The 18706-nt window shown below is 37.7% G+C and overlaps 1 protein-coding gene across 6 annotated transcripts in view; it reads right to left on the minus strand.

The window, feature by feature from the left end:
- Window positions 1-18706, minus strand: part of LOC143019507 (brefeldin A-inhibited guanine nucleotide-exchange protein 3) — a 659822-nt gene that overhangs the window by 244993 nt on the left and 396123 nt on the right. For all 6 annotated transcript variants that reach the window (XM_076175183.1, XM_076175181.1, XM_076175182.1 and 3 more), the window contains exon 27: window positions 3800-3956. In XM_076175183.1, coding sequence (XP_076031298.1) covers window positions 3800-3956 — 157 coding nt within the window. The remainder of the gene's footprint in view (window positions 1-3799; window positions 3957-18706) is intronic.

Genomic DNA, 18706 nt, shown 5'->3' on the forward strand with positions numbered 1-18706 from the left:
CTTTTGCCTCACTGCATCTTTTGTTGAACCAACATTTAATGTACTCTCTCTCTCGCTTTTGTCTTGGTACATGCCTGTTTACCCCTTCATTGTAGTTTTCCATCAATATATTCCATTTCTCTTCCACTGCTGTTTCTTCCCTGTAAAATATTTCCCAGTTTGCATTCCGGAAGAATGTCTTTAGTTTTGTAAAGTCTGTTTTGTTGTACCTCAGTCTTCCTTTCCTATGCTTTTCGTTCCTCTCTATGTCTATTTCTTCCTTTAGTATAGTTTCGATGAGTACATGGTCACTCTTTCCAATTGGTGTCTCATACTGGACTTTATGCACTATTTCAGGCTCTGTTGTAAATATTAGATCTAGTTTCGATGGCTCTTCATTATTTCTGTACCTTGTGTTTTCATGGACCCATTGGGTCATTGTGTACTCCATGGTCATATCTAGCAGTACATTGCCCCACGAGTCATCTCCTCCTTGCACTGTCATGCTATCCCAACAAATTTCTTTGCAATTGAAGTCCCCCATAACTACCAGATTACCCTTACCCATTAGTATCTCATTGAGTGATTTTCTTGTGTCATCTAGCATTTTTGTATGTTCGATTTCTTTCCAAGCGCTTGTTTTTGGAGGCACATAAGTCACCACAAACTTTCTACTTTTCATATTCTTGCCTTCGACTTTTATCATGATCAATTCAGCATTACCTTTGCCCTCTGCAATTTTTGTCACCTTTAGGTCTTTCTTGGCCAAGAACATGATTCCCCCTCCCTGTTTCTTGTCCCTGTTTTTTATCCAGTAGTTGTATAAACCTTGTCCGATAACAGTGGATGGTATTTCACCTCTTAGTTTAGTCTCTACAATTCCCATTATGTCTGGTTTTGCTTCTAACAGATAATCATTGAGTTCGTTCAGTCCCGAAATTAGTCCGTCAATGTTGGTATAGGCCACTTTTAATTTTCTTCCTTCTCCCTGGTTTCTTCTTCCCTTGTTTTGTTCGTTTTGAAGCGCCATTGTCTTAATCTCAAGTCTATTACTCTCCACTGGAATTCTTTGCATTCTGTCTCCGATCTTTTCAAGTTTTTTTCCTTTGCTTCATATACACACATATGTGTGTATATGTGTATGTATGTATCATACTAACATGTAACAAAAATAAATAAATAACAATATTTTTTTTCCTTAAAGGGAGAGCAACTCCCCATAAGCTTTGCTTCTCGCTCTCCCTTTTCAACAACTACCGTAATTTTGTAAAAAATTTGTATATATGTATATCTAAATTGTATTTTATTTTGTTGAATAAACTAACTAAAACTAACTCTTCTCACTACCAGGTCCATATGCACTTACAAAAACCCACATCTCCTTTCCTAGTTTCACCTTCATCCACATTAACCTTGAAGCCTCCTTCCACTCCACTACACGTTTACCTATCTCTTCACTTACTAGTATAACCACCCCTTCTCTCCCTCATCCTCTCTTCACTCCTGAGAACTTCCCAACTACACTTTCAAACTCACACTTGCCCCTCAACTTAATTTCACTCAAAGCAAACACATCCATCTTTCTTCTCACAAACATACTGCCTATCTCTTCCCTTTTCTTTCATCTGTACTACATCCATGCACATTAAAAGACCCAAACCTTAGGGTACTGGTTGGAAAACTAGACCCTCTTATGCCTTTTTTTTAGGAATGTCCCCTGTGGGGCAACAGGGAGAAGGATGCCTAGTCCCAATCCCTATCCCGTTTTTCTTGCCTCTTATGATTCAAGTGGGAATACTTGATGGCAGCATTGTATCCCCCACCACAGGGTAGGCAAAACGAGGAAATAAATATTCAGAGAAGTGGTACAGGACAGTAACAAGGGGTTGGGGGACAGCATAACGGAGGGTCAGTCGTAGTATAATAAAAGTGTCATCATTTCTCTGTGAACAAAGTCTTCCTCTATCATAGACAAAATGATATGTGTTTCTGGTCCGTAGGGGTGCCCCATGTAGACCCTAAAGTATCAACTGTATGCTACTTTACCACAATAACATACAGCCAATACCCCAGACAGTGTTTTGCTTTTACTCGAGGCTAATAGAAATAATGCAAGAAAGGGATGGGGTTGATTGTGCTTTCCAAGATTTAAAAAAGGCATTTGATAAAGTACCACACAAAAAGCTACAGCAAAAACTTGAAATAATAGGTGTACAAAGAAAGTTATTCAAATGGATGGAAGATTTCTTGAACGGGAGAAATATGAGGGTGGTACTCAGAGACAAAAACTCAACGTGGCAAGAAATAAGTGGAGCCCCACAAGGTTCTGTATTAATTCTGATCATGTTTGTCATATACATATATAAATGACATGGATGAAGGTGTTGAATGTTATATGAACTTCTTTGCAGATGACGCAAAACTACTAGAGAGAGTAAGTTCAGAAAAAGACTGTGAATCACTACAGAGAGACCTGGATAAAGTCTAGGAATGGAGCCAAAAGTGGGAAGTGAACTTCAACATCAAAAAATGTAGTATAATGGAGTCTGGAAAAAGTAAAAATAGAACATTAGTGTACGCTGTGACACTATGGACACCCAGCACAAAAAAGAATATGAAGAAATTAGAAAGAATCCAAAGAGCAACGACAAAAATGGCACCAACACTTTCTAAATTGACATATGAAGAAAGATTGTCCAAACTGGAACTACCAACCCTGGAACAAAGAAGAGAAAGAAGAGATCTACTGGCCATATACAGAATTATGAAAGGGATTGAAGTACTTGACAGAGAAAAATTATTAGAGTGGGATAAAAGAAAAACAAGAGGACATACAAAGAAACTTAAAAAGGACAGTTATAAAAGAGATCTGAAAAAGAATAGTTACCATAGAGTGTTAGATGTCTGGAACAAATTGGATGAGGCAACAGTGTGTGCAAAAACTATACAAGAATTTAAGAACAAACTAGATGCTGAAAGATACAAAGACGGGTCACTACTTCCCGTATAATACATCTAGGTGAATACATCTCCTTTCCCAGTTTCACCTTCATGCACATTAACCTTGAAGAAAACTCCTTCCACTCCACCACATACTTACCTACCTCTTCATTTACTAGTATAGCCACCCCTTCTCTCCTTTGTCCTCTCTTCACTTCTGACACCCTCCCAACTAGACTCCCAAACTCAAACTCACCCCTCCTTTTCAATTTAGTTTCACTCAATGCCAACACATCCATCTTTCTTCTAACAAACATGCTACCTATCTCTTCCCTTTTACTCTCATCTGTACCACATCCATACACATTAAAAGACCCAACCCTTAGGGTTCTGGTTGGAAAACTCCTCCCAGATTCTCTTACGTCTTTTTTTTTTTTTTTTTTTTTTTGTAGGAATGTCCCCTTTGGAGTTACTGACAGTAGGATGCCTAGTATTATCCCCATCCCATTTCTATTTCCTTTTATGACTCAACTGGGAACACTAAGTGGCAGTATTCTTTCTTCCCTACCACAGGGTTCTGTGAAAAAGGAAATGTATATTCAGAGAAGTGGTGCAAGACATTATTAAGAGGGACAGTTGTAGTATCATAAAGTAGCATCATTTCTCTATGAATAGACCCTAAAGTATCAGCTGCATGCTACTGAGCAATTTTATCTTTACAATAACATGCACCATACCCCAGATGGGGTACTAGTACTGTACAATTATCCCTTAATATCTGTGTGGATTAGGTAGGAGACTGCCATAGATATTGAAAACTCACAGATATCTGCTGCCCTGTTAGAAGAAAATTGAAGTATATGTCTTGAAATATACTAACCTATGTGCAGAATGGAAAACAGGACATGCAGGCATTTCAAACATGGATGTCAGGACAGCAGCACAGCGGTGAAGGTATCGAAGCGCATCAATGCACAAATCTCCAGCGACAAGTTCTCCCCAACCAACTACTGTTTCATCACTTATTTCAACATCACCTAGAACAGTTTAAACTTCATCAGACAGAGCAAAAAACACACATTATTGTTCAAATTTTGATTGATTCAACTGTAAAGTACTAGTAAACTCAAGATTTTATACATTTATTCAAATAGACATTAAATTATAACTTTTGCAATTTTTCATATATTACAGATGTTCATTTAAGAAAAAAAGCTCAACACTTTTTAGTCTGCAACCCTGGTAACTATATATATATATCTATATATATATATATATATATATATATAATATATATATACTGTATATATAAATATATATATACCAAAGTTTTTTTCACCCTTACAAGGGAGATAGCCCCCCCCCAAAAAAAAAAGGTGATAAAATCCACTCCCACCTATTTCATCCCCACATACCCACATGAAACCCTGGTAACTAAGATGTAAAAAACTATCATAAAACCAGTAATTCATATATATATATATATACAGTTGAACCTCGAAAGTCCGGACTAATTGGGGGGAAGGATGGTCCGGTCATGCCAAATGTGCGGTCATCGAAAATTTCGCCCTAACACCAGTAGGTTTTCGAAGCGGTATACGTATAGGTAATGTATGATATGGCATAGAAACACATAAGAGTAATACTCTAACACTGTAATAATAACAATACTGTAATAATACTATAATACTAACAATTCTGTAATAATAACTGTAATACAGGCATGTAAATGTACCGTATATACAGTGTACTGTACTGTATTTTTGATTACGTACACTGCAAACATCGGAAGGTATGCACGCGGGACAGTGGTGGCGGCCAGGGTTGCCGTGTTTTCTACACTGCCGTGTAGAATGGGAGTGTTGTCATACCGGGGCATACATTTTTCTCGGGCATGTGCAGACTTTCATAGCAAGATATACTTGTCAAACTTTGACAAAATGTTGGTTCTAGTTTCTTATTCTTGAATGTATACAAGGCCCCCATGCCCTAACATATTCAGCAAGATATAAAAAATATTTTCTTTATATTATTATCGCTAAAAGAAAGCTGAAACTTTGGCGTAGATTTTTTCTACACGGTAAAAACGTATCTTTTGGGGTATAATATTTTATAAGTAACACAATTACCAATAAAAGTCATATTTTGATGTACCATTTATTATTTGATAACTAGTTCTATGATTTTTAAAGAAAAGTTTGAGTTTTTGAATGTTTTTAATGGCCCGCTGATATGTAGAAAAAATTTTCCTCATGTCCTTGTGCAGTTGCCACATGCCGCTATCTTACTACGTTTTGGTACAAAATTCTACGAAACTGCAGCCCTGGTGGCGGCTTGACTGGGCCGGGTTTGAGTACACGTGTACGGCCGTCGCTGCCACCTACCGGACAAATAGGGAACTTTGCTTGAAAAGTCCGCCCTTTGTTCATTTCGACTGGTCATACGAGGGTCCGGGCATTCGGGGTCCGGGCTTTCGAGGTTCGACTGTATATGTGTGTATATATATATATATATATATATATATATATATATATATATATATATATATATATATATATATACACACACATACATATACCAAGGCTTTTTCCCCCTTACAAGGGAGGTAGCCAAAAAGGAAAAGGCATAAAATCATTCCCACCCATTCCATCCCTGAAAACACTCAACACCCCTCCACCCTCCCTCTCATCTTAGCACCTCCTGGATGACGGGTCATCCCTGCACATTGTCCACTGTCCTGGGTCAGAAGCAGTGTCGCAAGACACAGCACATCCAAAGCAAGGCCGCTTCATTAAATCAGCGACCCCCCCTCTCCGTCCCCCCATTGCATAAAAGGAGATGGGGAGAAATCCCTTTGGGCTGCTTCAAATTTTGCTCACACATACTACCTCACATCCCCCCACCCATTCCACCTCATGCATCACAACATCATCCATATACAACCATTCTCCATTCACCCCTGTCTTCTGTCCTCTCCCGTCCTTCCTCAACAGACATTCCCCTCTTCCCCAAAGCCCTCTTCACCCCATCCATCCACCTCATCCTAGGACGTCCCCTCATGTTCACTCCTCCACATCTGCCTTCCATACCTCTTTTACCAGTCTTTCTTCACTCATTCTTTCCATGTGTCCAAACCATCCTAATACTTTTTCATCAACCCTATCTCCCAACTCCCTTTCCACTCCTGTTCTCCTCCTCACCTCCTCATTTCTCACTCTATCTAGCCTACTAACCCACATCATACTTCTCAGACACCTCATCTCAAACACATTCAAACTCCTTCTCTCTTCTTCTCTTATGTTCCATGTTTCTGCCCCATACAGTGCTGTCGGCACAATCACTCCTTCATACAGTCTCCTCTCAGCATCCATTCCCAAATGTCTATTCCTCATTACACTCTCTAATCCACCAAGGCATTTACTCACTTCTCTCAATCTACATTCTACCTCCACCTTCACTCCACCTTTTCCTGCCACATTTGCACCCAAGTATCTAAAACTATCCACTTCCTCCAGTTGCTCTCCCTTAATGTTCACTTCCAGTCTACTGCCACATTCACCCCTTGTACATATCATCACCTTACTTTTACCCACATTTATCTTTAGCTTTCTTATATCACATACTCTCCCAAACTCTGTCACCAACTTCCTCAATCCCTCCTCCGATCATGCCACAAGCGCAGTGTCGTCCGCAAACAACAGCTGGCTCACCTCCCAATTTTCTCCATTTTCTTTGACCATCTCCAATCCCTGACCCACTACCCTTGCGTTTACCTCTCGCACTATTCATGCATAAGTTGGACACCCAGGGCGACATAATGCATCCTTGATGAACTCCCACTTTTACTTCGAACAACTCACTCTCTCCATTTCTAATCCTGACACAAGCTCTACTACTCTCATAAAAACTCTTGACAGCTCCCAGAAGCTTTCCTCCTATCCCGTATATCTGCAGTACCTCCCACAGTGCCTTTCTATCTACCCTATCGTAAGCCTTTTCCAGATCCATAAAAGCCAAAACAACATCCTTCCCCTTTCCTATAGCTTTCTCACATATCTGTCTTACCACAAAGATCTGATCTACACAAACTCTACCAGTCCTAAATCCACACTGTTCCTCACCAATTACTCCCTCTGTTCCTCTCCTAATCCTCTCAAACAAGATCCTCCCATAAGCCTTCCCAACTACACTTAACAAGCTAATCCCTCTGAGGATAGATGGAGAAAGAGGAAAGGGGCAAAAGGTAGGGAGGTGCTCAGAGTGAACTCTTTAAATGAAAAGGAAAAGGAGAAGGAGTACAAGAAGAAACTGAAGGAGGAGTAGTAGGGAGTGAAGGATAGAGTAGAGCTAGGTGTGGAGGAGGAATGGGGATGGTTCAAGGAGGGAGTCATAAAGTGTGCAAGGATGGTGTGTGGAACAAGGACTGAAGGAAATAGAAGGAAGGGACGTGAATGGTGGGATGAGGAAACAAAGAAAGTTGTAGAAGAGAAGAAGCGAGCTTTCACAGATTGGTTACAAAATAGGACGAAGGAGTCATATGAGAGGTACAAAGAAAAGAAAAGAGAAGTAAAGCAAAAGGTAAAGGAGGCAAAGAGAAGAGCAGATGTGAAATGGGGTAAGAGTATGACAGAAGATTTTGAAAGTAATAAAAAGATGTTTTGGAAGGAAATTAAGAGAGGAAGAGGAGGTGAATCAAATAGAGAAGAAAAGGTAAAAGGTGCAGATGGAGAGATGATAATGGAAGAGAAGGCAGTAAGGGGAAGATGGGCAGATTATTTTAGGGAGTTGCTAAATGTGAAGGAGGATGGGGAGGGAAAGATAGCTGCAGTGGGAAATGCTAAGAAAATGACTGTGATGAGTGAGGAAAAGGGAGGAGAAATAAGGAGGGATGAAGTGAAGGCAGTTGTTAAGATGATGAAAGCAGGTATGGCACCTGGTCTGAATGGATGCCATGCAGAATGTCTAAAAAAGGAGGTACATTTATGGTGGACTGGCTGGTGAGGTTATTTAATGTTTGCTGGAGAGAGGGTAGAGTGCCAGAGGACTGGAGGAGTGCCTGTATAGTTCCTCTTTACAAGGGAAAAGGGGACAAGTGTGAATGTAGTTGTTGTTGTCATTCCCTAGACTGTCTGTCCGAGCAGTCCCGTCTCCCCAAGGAATGCTACTGCCCAGTTTCGGCAGTAGTATTCCTTGGGGAGACGGGACTGCTCGGACAGACAGTCTAGGGAATGACAACAACAACAACTACATTCACAGGGTCAGAAGCAATGCATCAAGACACAGCACATACAGAAATATAAGACACCAAATTTTAACCTGGATAAAGTCTAGGAATGGATCCAAAAGTGGGAAGTGAACTTCAACATAAAAAAATGTAGTATAATGGAGTCTGAAAAAAAGTAAAAATAGAATATCAGGGCAATATAAGATTGATACAAAGGAAGTAAAAAAAGTTAACTCCAAAAGGGACCTATGAGTAATTATCAGCAAAGACATGTCACCAGACAAACATATCAACAGAATAGTTGGAGAAACCTTCAATTTACTAAGATCAATGAAAGTGGCCTTTGACTACTGTACTTGGATGAGGAAATGGTATAGAAAATATTAGTCACACTGATAAGATCAAGATTGGACTATGCTGTGACATGATGGACACCCTATACAATATATATATATATATATATATATATATATATATATATATATATATATATATATATATATATATATATATATATATATACATACATACATATACAGTGGAACCCCACCATTCATCTGCCTCTCTATTCGTACAACTTGTTCAAGGTAAAATTCAACTCATCATTCGTACTTGCCCTGCAATTCGGACAGCGTCACCTTGTTACTGGTCATGCCATGCGATCACTTCAGCTTAGTCTCGTGCTAGCTTCCGTAAACTACGCATCATCCACGCAAGCTTCATGAAACTTTGTGCTACTTTATTGCTATTTTTTGTTATCTTTATTAAAAATAGTGCAGCTATGGGTCCAATAAAGATTAGTGATTCAACCAAGCCTAAAAGGAAAGCAGTGAGAATGACAATTGAATTGAAAAAAGTACTCATTGTGAAGTTTGAAAGTGGAACTCATATCTCTGACCTGGCAACTCAGTATGGCATGGCGAAATCAACCATATCGTCTATACTGAAAAATAAAGACATAATAAAAGAGGCTAATGTGGCAAAAGGAGTGACTGTTCTTGTTGTGAACAGGTCACCTATAATTGAACAAGTGGAAAAACTTTTGTTAGTTTGGCTTAACGAAAAACAACTTGCTGGTGACAGCATTTCTGAAACAATAATTTGTGAAAAAGCAAAGTGGTTGCATGATGACCTTAAGCGAGATAGCTCTGGAACCAATGCACAAAGTGATGAATTTAAAGCATGTAGGGGGGTGGTTTGATCGATTTAAGAAATGAAGTGGCATTCATGGTGTTGTTAAGTGTGGGGAGGCTGCCGGTGAAATCAAAGATGCTGCTGAAAAGTTTGTTGGGGAATTTGTAAACTTTGTAAAGAGTGAAGGATTTACTCCTCACCAAGTTTTTAATTGGGACGAAACTGGCCTCTTCTGGAAGAAGATGGCTAAGAGGACCTACATCACAAAAGAGGAGAAATCATTGCCAGGACACAAGCCTATGAAAGACAGGCTTACACTCTTGTTGTGTGCTAATGCTAGTGGGGACCTCAAAATTAAACCTTTGCTTGTCTACCACTCAGAAAACCCAAGAGTGTTCAAGAAAAATGTTATAAAAAGTAAACTCAGTGTAATGTGGAGGGCTAATAGTAAGGCTTAGGTAACAAGGCAGTTCTTCACAGAGTGGATATATGAAGTGTTTGCCCCGAGTGTGAAAAAATATCTAGAGCAGAAAAATTTACCACTCAAGGCCCTTCTGGTAATGGACAATGCTCCTGCTCACCCTCCAGGCTTGGAGGAAGACCTGGTGGGTGAATACAGCTTCATCCAAGTGAGGTTTTTGCCCCCTAATACCACTCCTCTAATCCAGCCCATGGATCAGCAGGTCATTTCAAACTTCAAAAAGCTTTACACAAAAGCACTTTTCAAAGGTGCTTTGAAGTGACCGCTGACACAGAACTAACCCCCAGGGACTTTTGGAAGAACCATTTTAATATCTTTCATTGTTTGAGGATAATAGACAAAGCCTGGGGGGAAGTTTCTTTCAGGACACTGAACTCTGCCTGGAAGAATCTGTGGCAAGACTGTGTGGCAGCCAGAGACTATGAAGGCTTTCATATGGAACCTGTAGTGGTGGATGATATTGTGTCCCTGGGGAAGTCCATGGGATTGGATGTAGACAGTGATGATGTGGAGGAGTTGGTCGAAGACCATAGAAATGAGCTGACAACTGAAGAACTTCAAGAACTGCACAGGGAGCACCAAGAAGAAGTGGTTGAAGAACTTTCTTCTTCAGAGGAGGAAAGTAGTAAGGGAAGCATTCCCACTGCAGAAATTAAAGAACTGAGTTATCACTGGGAGAAAACACAGAGAGTGGTGGAAAAATGGCATCCTAACACTGCTGTGGTCAACAGGAGCATCAATTTGTTCAATAACAATGTTATTGACCATTTTAGAAAAATTCTGAGAAATCGTCAAAGGCAGACAACATTGGACAGGTTTTTAAAGAAAGAATCTCAAGATTCTTTTAGTGCAAAAAGACTGAAAAAAGAAAGAACACCAGAAAGAGAGAAAACACCTGAAATTGATTGATTGATTAAAGGTTATCTGGCGTAACTGCAGAGGTCATAAATGCCGAATTGTTAAATTCTAAGATTCAATTTTGGGTATAGATGATAATAATAGTGATTCACTATGTATAGATGAAGGTAAATATTAATAAATCTAAATTCAGTATCAGGTATTAGTTATCAAATAGTGTAATGGTTATATATATATGGTGTTAAATTATGTTAAGATCTGAATAGAGTTAAAAGCTATTTGGTTTGCTTCTGACCCAGGGCGGTGGGCGGGGTGCAGGGATGACCCGTCATCCAGGAGGTGCTCAGATAAGAGGAAGGGTGGGAGGGGTGTGGAGTGTATTTAGGGATGAAATGGGTGGGAGTGTTTTTATGCCTTTACCTTTTTGGCTACCTCCCTTGGAAGGGGGAAAAAGCCTTGGTATATGTATGTATGTATTACATATTTTAGGACCAACCAGTCCAAAGAGTCTAACTATGCCCTTAATGTTGGTCTATAAAAAATTGAGAAGATTGAGTAAATATATATATGTAGGAGTACATCCAATGAGATGAGTGTGGTAGGATCTTTAGATGTTTGGTTGATGCAGAAGAATAAATTTCACATCCATATTGTAGTTTGGTAATTATCAGAGATTTATGTATTCTTAATATTGTCTGTCTATCTGATCCCCAGTTTGAATTTGATAAAACTTTTAAAATGTTTAAATCCTCTTGACATTTGGTTTTAATATGTTTCAGATGGGGGATCAAAGTAAGCTTTTTATCAAATATGAGACCTAGGAATCTAGTCTCTTCGACACAGGGTATTCTATTGCCATATAGATAAAGGTCTGGGTCTGGGTTTATCCCTCTAATGCAGCAAAAGTGTATGATTATTGTTTTACTGGTAGATATTTTAAATCCTTGTTTTTCTGCCCAGTTGACGATCTTGTTGATAACAAGTTGTAGCTTCCTTTCTGCTACAGACATATTGGTAGCAGTGAAGGATATCGAGAGGTCATCTACATATAATGTGCTTAATATTTTATCTGGTATAATATATGCTACCCCATTTATTGCCAATGCAAAAAGTATTACACTAAGTATACTCCCTTGTGGAACACCCTCTTCCTGGCATCTCTTATCTGATAGAGTATTACCAATTTTAACTTTAAAATATCTATGGGATAAAAATGCTTTAATATATAGGGGTAATTCTCCTCGCAGACCACAATCATGAATGGTCTTAAGAATTCCATGTCTCCATGCAGTGTCATATGCCTTTTCTATATCAAAGAATACAGTTATATGATGTTGCTTGAGGTGTATGCTTCACATATGGAGGTCTCCAGCTGCATTAGGAGAATGCAATTGTAGAATGCAATTGTAGAATGCATTGTAGAATGCAATTTTCTAAATCCACATTGTGATGGTGATATAATATTATTACGCTCGAGATACCAGACAAATCTTGTATTCACCATTTTCTCCATTATTTTGTCTAGACAGCAGGTTAAAGCAATAGGACGGTAACTGGAAGCTGAATATGGGTCTTTTTCTGGCTTTAGAAAAGATAATGCAAAAGCTGTTTCCCATATGGCTTGGTATTTGTGCTCCCGCCACAATATATTTATAATACTTATCACAAAAAGTTTTGTATTTCTTGTAGTATGTTTAAACATTTCATAGGGGATATCTGGACCAGGGGCTGTATTTTTGCTTCTATCTAGGGCAGCATGAAATTCTCTTTCTGTAGAGGGTATGTTGTATGATTCTGTCTTGTCTGATGAAAAATCTAAATGTTGTTCTTCTTCTTTTATTCTGTATTGGTGTCTTGGGCTACTGTCAGTCTTTTGTGAGACTTGAGCAAAATGGTCAGCCAAAATATTACTAACTTTTTTTGAATCTGTGACAAGGGTATTGTTAACTTTAAGCACTGGAGGGTTGGGTGTAAATTTCCCTGCTATCTTATTAATTTTTTTCCAAATACTGTGGATGGGTGTTCGACAATTGATGCCCATGGATGCCCAAAGGATGCCCATGATTGTCTTCTGGCAGCTTTCATTGCTTTACGAAATCTAGCTCTGCATTGTTTATAGATGATCATATTCTCAATTGTTTGATGTCTGCGGTAATGGGTAAGTGATGTTCTTGTAGTTCGATGTAAAATTCTGAGCTCTTCAGACCACCATGGAACTGGGCATCGCTTAAGAGTCCTGTAGTTTTTGGTATAGTGTGTATACCTGCTGTATGAAAAGTTCCATTTAGTAAGTCAATAGCATCTTCTGGAGTTGGGAAGTCATTTGCATTGCCTTCAATTTCACTTAGTTCTTTAAACTTATCCCAATCAGCTTTGTCGATACTCCACTTTGGTGATCTTTGAGTTGGTGGGTCATCATTTGTTTCAATTATTATTGGGGCGTGGTCACTACTATGCCAGTCATCATTTGGTCTCCATCTGAAATCAATTGTTTAGTTGGGACTAGAAATTGTAAGATCTAGATCTAGACAAGAGACAGTACCTGTTTGAATATGGTAATGGGTGGGCTCCCCAGTATTCAAAAGTCCGAGATCTTCATATTCTATAATTGAAGCTACAATATTCCCTTTTTGGTTTGTAGTAACATCTCCCCATAGTGGGTGTCTGCCATTTAGGTCGTCCATAATGAGAAATGGTCACGGGAGTTGATTAATCAAAATTATTATTTCTTCCCAGGTAACCATGGTGTTTGGGGGCAGGTAAAGAGAGCATAAGGTGTATTTTCTATTTAATTGTATTTGAACTGCTACTGCTTGTAATGTTGTACAACCACTCCTCGTTTAACGACGACAATTGGGACCAGCGCGCCGTCGTTAACCGAATTGGTCGTTAAGCGAAAGTGTATACATATACGTACATGTACTGTATGTACAATGTCCAGCAATACATGTATCTTTATTTTCGTGTATTTCCCTCTTTTATACAGTATATTAAAGCTTTATTTACTGTTTATTTACGGTGGTTATGTTCCCGAAATTACCGTATATGACCAAATCCGTGTATGCTGACATTCCATATTGAATACCGGGGTATTTTTTTAGTTTCGACCATGGGCGCAATATAGCAATAGAAAGATAATTATTAATTTTGTCAATTAAAATGTATCAACGTAATATGCAATTTTGCGGGCGGAAATGAAAGTAAAAAATACCATGCTACAAGAAAATATGCTAATGAACGAAGTCGGTAGCATAGGATCGGGACACCATCTTGTCGTCTGCCAACGTCTCTCACGACGACGACAACGAGGACGAGCCGGATGACATTTAATTTGCAGGTAATGATTTATCAAACACAGGTTAGGTTAGTTTAGTTTAGGTTAGGCGAATTTATCATCCTTTCATTTCCACATCGGCATCTATCATAACAAACATGGTGTACCATTCGTCCGACATGACTTCGTTATTTACGAAATTTGTTTTAGCACATTTTTTTTTTCCGCTCACAAAATTGCATATTACGTTGATACATTATAATTTACAAAATTAATAATTAATTTTCTATTGCTACATTGCGCCCATGGTCGAAACTAAAAATTTACCACTACCAGTATATACTGTATCCCAGGTAGTTTTTCCAGCTTGCAGGATGGTAATGTAGACCTAAGCTTCAGAACACTTTACCTCACAGCTAATATCCACCGTACAAGTTCATTTATAACATCATACAAATTTGCCTCAGCCAACTTAATTATCGTACACGACGTCGTAACTTCGGGAGATTTATGTTAAACGAATGTCATAAAGCCCGTCATTACTCTGAGTTGTCGTTAACCGAGTAGGTGGTTAAACGAGGAGTGCCTGTATTTATACTAATTAGAAAATGGGGAATATCTCTTCGTACATAAATGAGACATCCTCCATGACTTCCCGTTTGTATATTATATGGAGTTCTAAAAGATATATATTCTCTTGGACAAGGTGTATGTTCATCCAACATTGTTTCTTGTAAGCATACACCTACTGGAGAATATTCGTAAATTAAGATTTTAAGCTCTTCATACTTTGCTTGAAGTCCCTGATAGTTCCACTGTATTAGTGATGTGAATGTATCTATTTTCTGGGGGGAGGTCCTTTATTCAAGGTTGTTTTTGAGTGTTTTTTGTCTTTATGAGCTTTTTGTGAAGATGGTGGTTTTTCTTCAGTAGCTATTTTGGTAGTTTTGGCTTTTGCTCCTCTATCTTTTTCTTGTAATATATATCTGCTAGGGTTACATTCCTTTGGAGTTGATGGAGAGGGTGAGGTCGTTCTTCTTCTTTTGTTTTGTTTTTTGTTTCAATCTCCATTGAGTCCAGTAGTGATTCTGCCCGAGACACTACGCTGGAAGATGGAAGAGGGTTGGGGGGTTGCCCCTCTTTTTTATATGGAGTGTTTCTATGATCAGGGGGTAGGTTATCTGCCTTAATGTTTTGTGTTCTTGCCGAGGTATGTTGATCATCTGGCCCTGGATGTTGGGCTGCTATCCCAGAGATTGAGGTTTCATTCGCAGAGAAGGGATTTGTTGTATGGGGTGGATTTCTTGGAGTAGTATGAGTATTTGCAGACTCTGCTCGAGATATTTTGCTAGAAGGTGGTTTATGATCAGGGGGTAGTATATCTTAGTGTTTATCGTTTTCATCGAAATATGTTGATCTGGCCATGAGTGTTGCATTTCTGTAGAACAAGGTGGATTTCTGGAAGGTGGAGGGGGATTTGAGGGTTGCACCTAGAGATGCAACTAAAAAAAAAAAAAAAAAAATTTTTTTTTGCAAAAAAAAAAAAAAACCCTTGACAAAAAAAAAATAATAATAATAATGGATATATATTTTTTTTTATATATTTGTTTTAAAATAGCTCAGCAAGGAAAATAACCATATTACAATAATTTTTCTATGTTAGAATATCAAATAAATCAGTATACCCCTCATTTAAGGTTTTCTATGGTGTTAGGGCACTTCCATTTTTTGTGGTTTCATGTTTTGATGTGTTTTATTTTACAATGTACAGTTGCCTCACTTAGTTTTGGCACAGTTTTAAAAATGTTTCAGACAATAATAGCAACTCACCCAGTATTCTTTTTTATTACATTTTCGTCTGTTCATTTACATGTTTTTTTTCTTTCTTTTTTCTTTTTTTTCTTTGCTAGATAGTAACTACCTTAAAAAATGTGACAAACAGCGAAATACTCAAAATGGTGTAGCAGACGACACATTTTTCTTGACTTAATGACATCTATCACTCTTATTTGACAATACAATTAATATACGTTGCAGAGGAGAGAGAGAACGCAGGAATCCGTTCACATAGTGGTCAATGGTAGACTAACAACCAGATTCAAGCTGTGAGTGGTGTTGAGTGCAGTGACAAACTAACCAAAACTAACTCGTGTACTTATAAGTTATGTTATAACCCTACTATTAATTAATTGTGATGCAAATTTTTTTTTCCTATTTTTCTATCGCATTTATTTTTATTTTTTACAAAAAACTTTTTTATGATTTTTGTTGTTGTTATTTATGTTTGTCTTGACCTATACTTTGTGTCTTTTTTTTCTCTCTGTTAAGTGTATTGATTTGTGTGTGTACCTCTTGTTTAGCTATTAAGTGTCATGTCCTGGATGTCTGGCAATTGCTGTCTTTTGTATTTTGGTTAACTGGCACCAGTTTTTATTTCATTTTGTTGTATGTGTTTATGCACCTTCATTACGTTGTATGTGATTCTTATGTATATATTCTTGTATTCTTGTTTATGTATTAGGGTGTGCTAATGTTATTCTTTTCCACACTTTTGTATTCACCTTTGTATGTGTGTGGACTGTGTTATGTTTGCTTTTGTCTTGCCTGGTCATTTCTTTTTGTTTGCTCGGTGGGGTCACCGAGTGGTGGTGGCCGAGCTATGTAATGGTGGCATAGAATATTCTTTGTGTGTTGTACATACGTATTTGTAATATTGTTTATTTATTATATATTTTATATATTATTGTGAGAACCAAGTGTTCATTTAAGCGTATATGTTTTTCCCGCCAAGTCTGAGCTTGGCGTCGCTTGGAGCCAGTCTTGATTCTGCTTACGAAGCGACCGCACGCTTGTTTTTGTAGTGCTTGTAACTAATACAATATTTTGCATTGTTGCATTGTTTCATTGGCCACCCCAGTACAATTTCTAAGTTTGATGTACTTCTGCCATTTACTTGTTTTCTTGTCTCTTTTCCATTTCTTCTAAGCTTTATCTCTATTATCCTTAGCTTTACTACAACTTTTGTTGTACCAGCTTTTTATGTATGTTCTTTCCATTATTTGTTGTGGTACATATTTATTCACTCCCTCATTATAAATTTCTTTTAGTATGTTCCATTTTTCTTCCATCCCTGTTTCTTCGTTTAGGAATTTTTCCCATTTTGCCTTTCAAAAGAATATTTTGAGTTTCTCAAAATTTGTTTTGTTGTACATTAGTCTTCCTATTCTATGTTTATTGTTTTTGCTTTGGTCCATTTGTTATTTCAATTCCAATTCTATTAGTACATGGTCACTCTTACCTATCGGAGTTTTGTAATCAATTTTATCAACAATCTCAGGCTCTGCCATAAATATTAAGTCTAATTTTGAGGGTTCTTCACTATCTCTATATCTAGTATTTTCTCTAATCCAATGGTTCATTGTGTATTCAATGGTAAAGTCAAGCAGGACATTGCCCCAGAGTTCCTCTCCCCACTTCACTGTCATTTCTTCCCAACATATTTCTTTTGAATTAAAGTCACCCATAATTACTGTATTTCCTCTGTCTTTCAGTATATTAGTTAATTCATATTTTGTGTCTTCTAATAATTTGGAATGATCACTTTCTGTCCAGGATTGTGTTTTGGGGGGCACTTACACCACTACAAATTTTCTACTCTTCATATGTTTGCTTTCAACTTGTATCATAACTGATTCTGCATTATTTCTTCCTTCAGTTGTTTTTGTTACATTTAAATTTTTATTGGTCAAAATTAAAACACCACCCTGTTTATCGTTTCTATTCTTTATCCAGCAGTTGTATACCCCTTGTCCCACTGTGTGGGGAGGTAGAGTATACTTTAATTTAGTTTCCACTATTCCCATTATGTCTGGTTTTTCTAAGGCCAGGTAATCATTTAATTCATTCATTCCTGAAAGTATTCCATCTATATTAGTATAAGCTATTTTTGATTTCCTTTCTCCTCGTCTTTTTCCGTCTTTGCTTCCATTTTCCTTATATACCATTTTCTCAGCCTCAGATCCACCACTCTCCAAAAAACATTATCAGAGCTAGTACAGAACCTTGTGGGACTCCACTTTTCATTTCTTCCCAGGTCGTGTTATTGTCTTTAATTACCACCCTCATTTTTCTCCCGTTCAAGAAATCTTCCATCCATTTCATTAACTTCCCTTATACACCTCCTGTTGTTTCAAGTTTTCTTATTAGTTTTTGGAGTAATACTTTATCAAATGCCTTTTGTAAATCTAGAAAAGCACAATCAGCCCATCTGTCCCTTTCTTTTATGTCTATTAGCCTGGAATAAAAACAAATCAAGTTGGTGGCAGATCTTCCTTGTCTAAAGCCAAATTGTTTTGGATTCAATATCTTATTTTCTTCCAGATGTTTAATTCATCTACTTTTTATAAGTTTTTCACATATTTTAGCTATTGTGCTTGTAAGAGACTGGTCTATAGTTTGTTGGGTCTTCCTTATCTCACCCTTTATATATTGGTACTATATTTGCATTTTTCCAATCTTGTGGTATCTTTCCTTCCTTGAGTAAACAATCTATTATTTTATATATTGTGTCTGCTAACTCATCTATATATTCTTTTAGTATCCAATTTGCAATTCTGTCTGGACCACGTGATTTTCTGACATCAAGGTCTATTATTTGGTCCCTTATTTTTTTTTTTGTGCCACACTTACTTCTTTCATTGGGGGATCTTTCTACCTTTTCTTCTTCCCAATTATGTGCATTTTCTATTGTGAATATAGACTTAAAATGTTTGTTCGTAACCTCTGCCATTTCTACATCTATATATTCCTCCTTCTC

Source organism: Oratosquilla oratoria, chromosome 37 (assembly GCF_046742065.1).
Source record: "Oratosquilla oratoria isolate Oo_2021 chromosome 37, ASM4674206v1, whole genome shotgun sequence".
NCBI lineage: Eukaryota > Metazoa > Arthropoda > Malacostraca > Stomatopoda > Squillidae > Oratosquilla > Oratosquilla oratoria.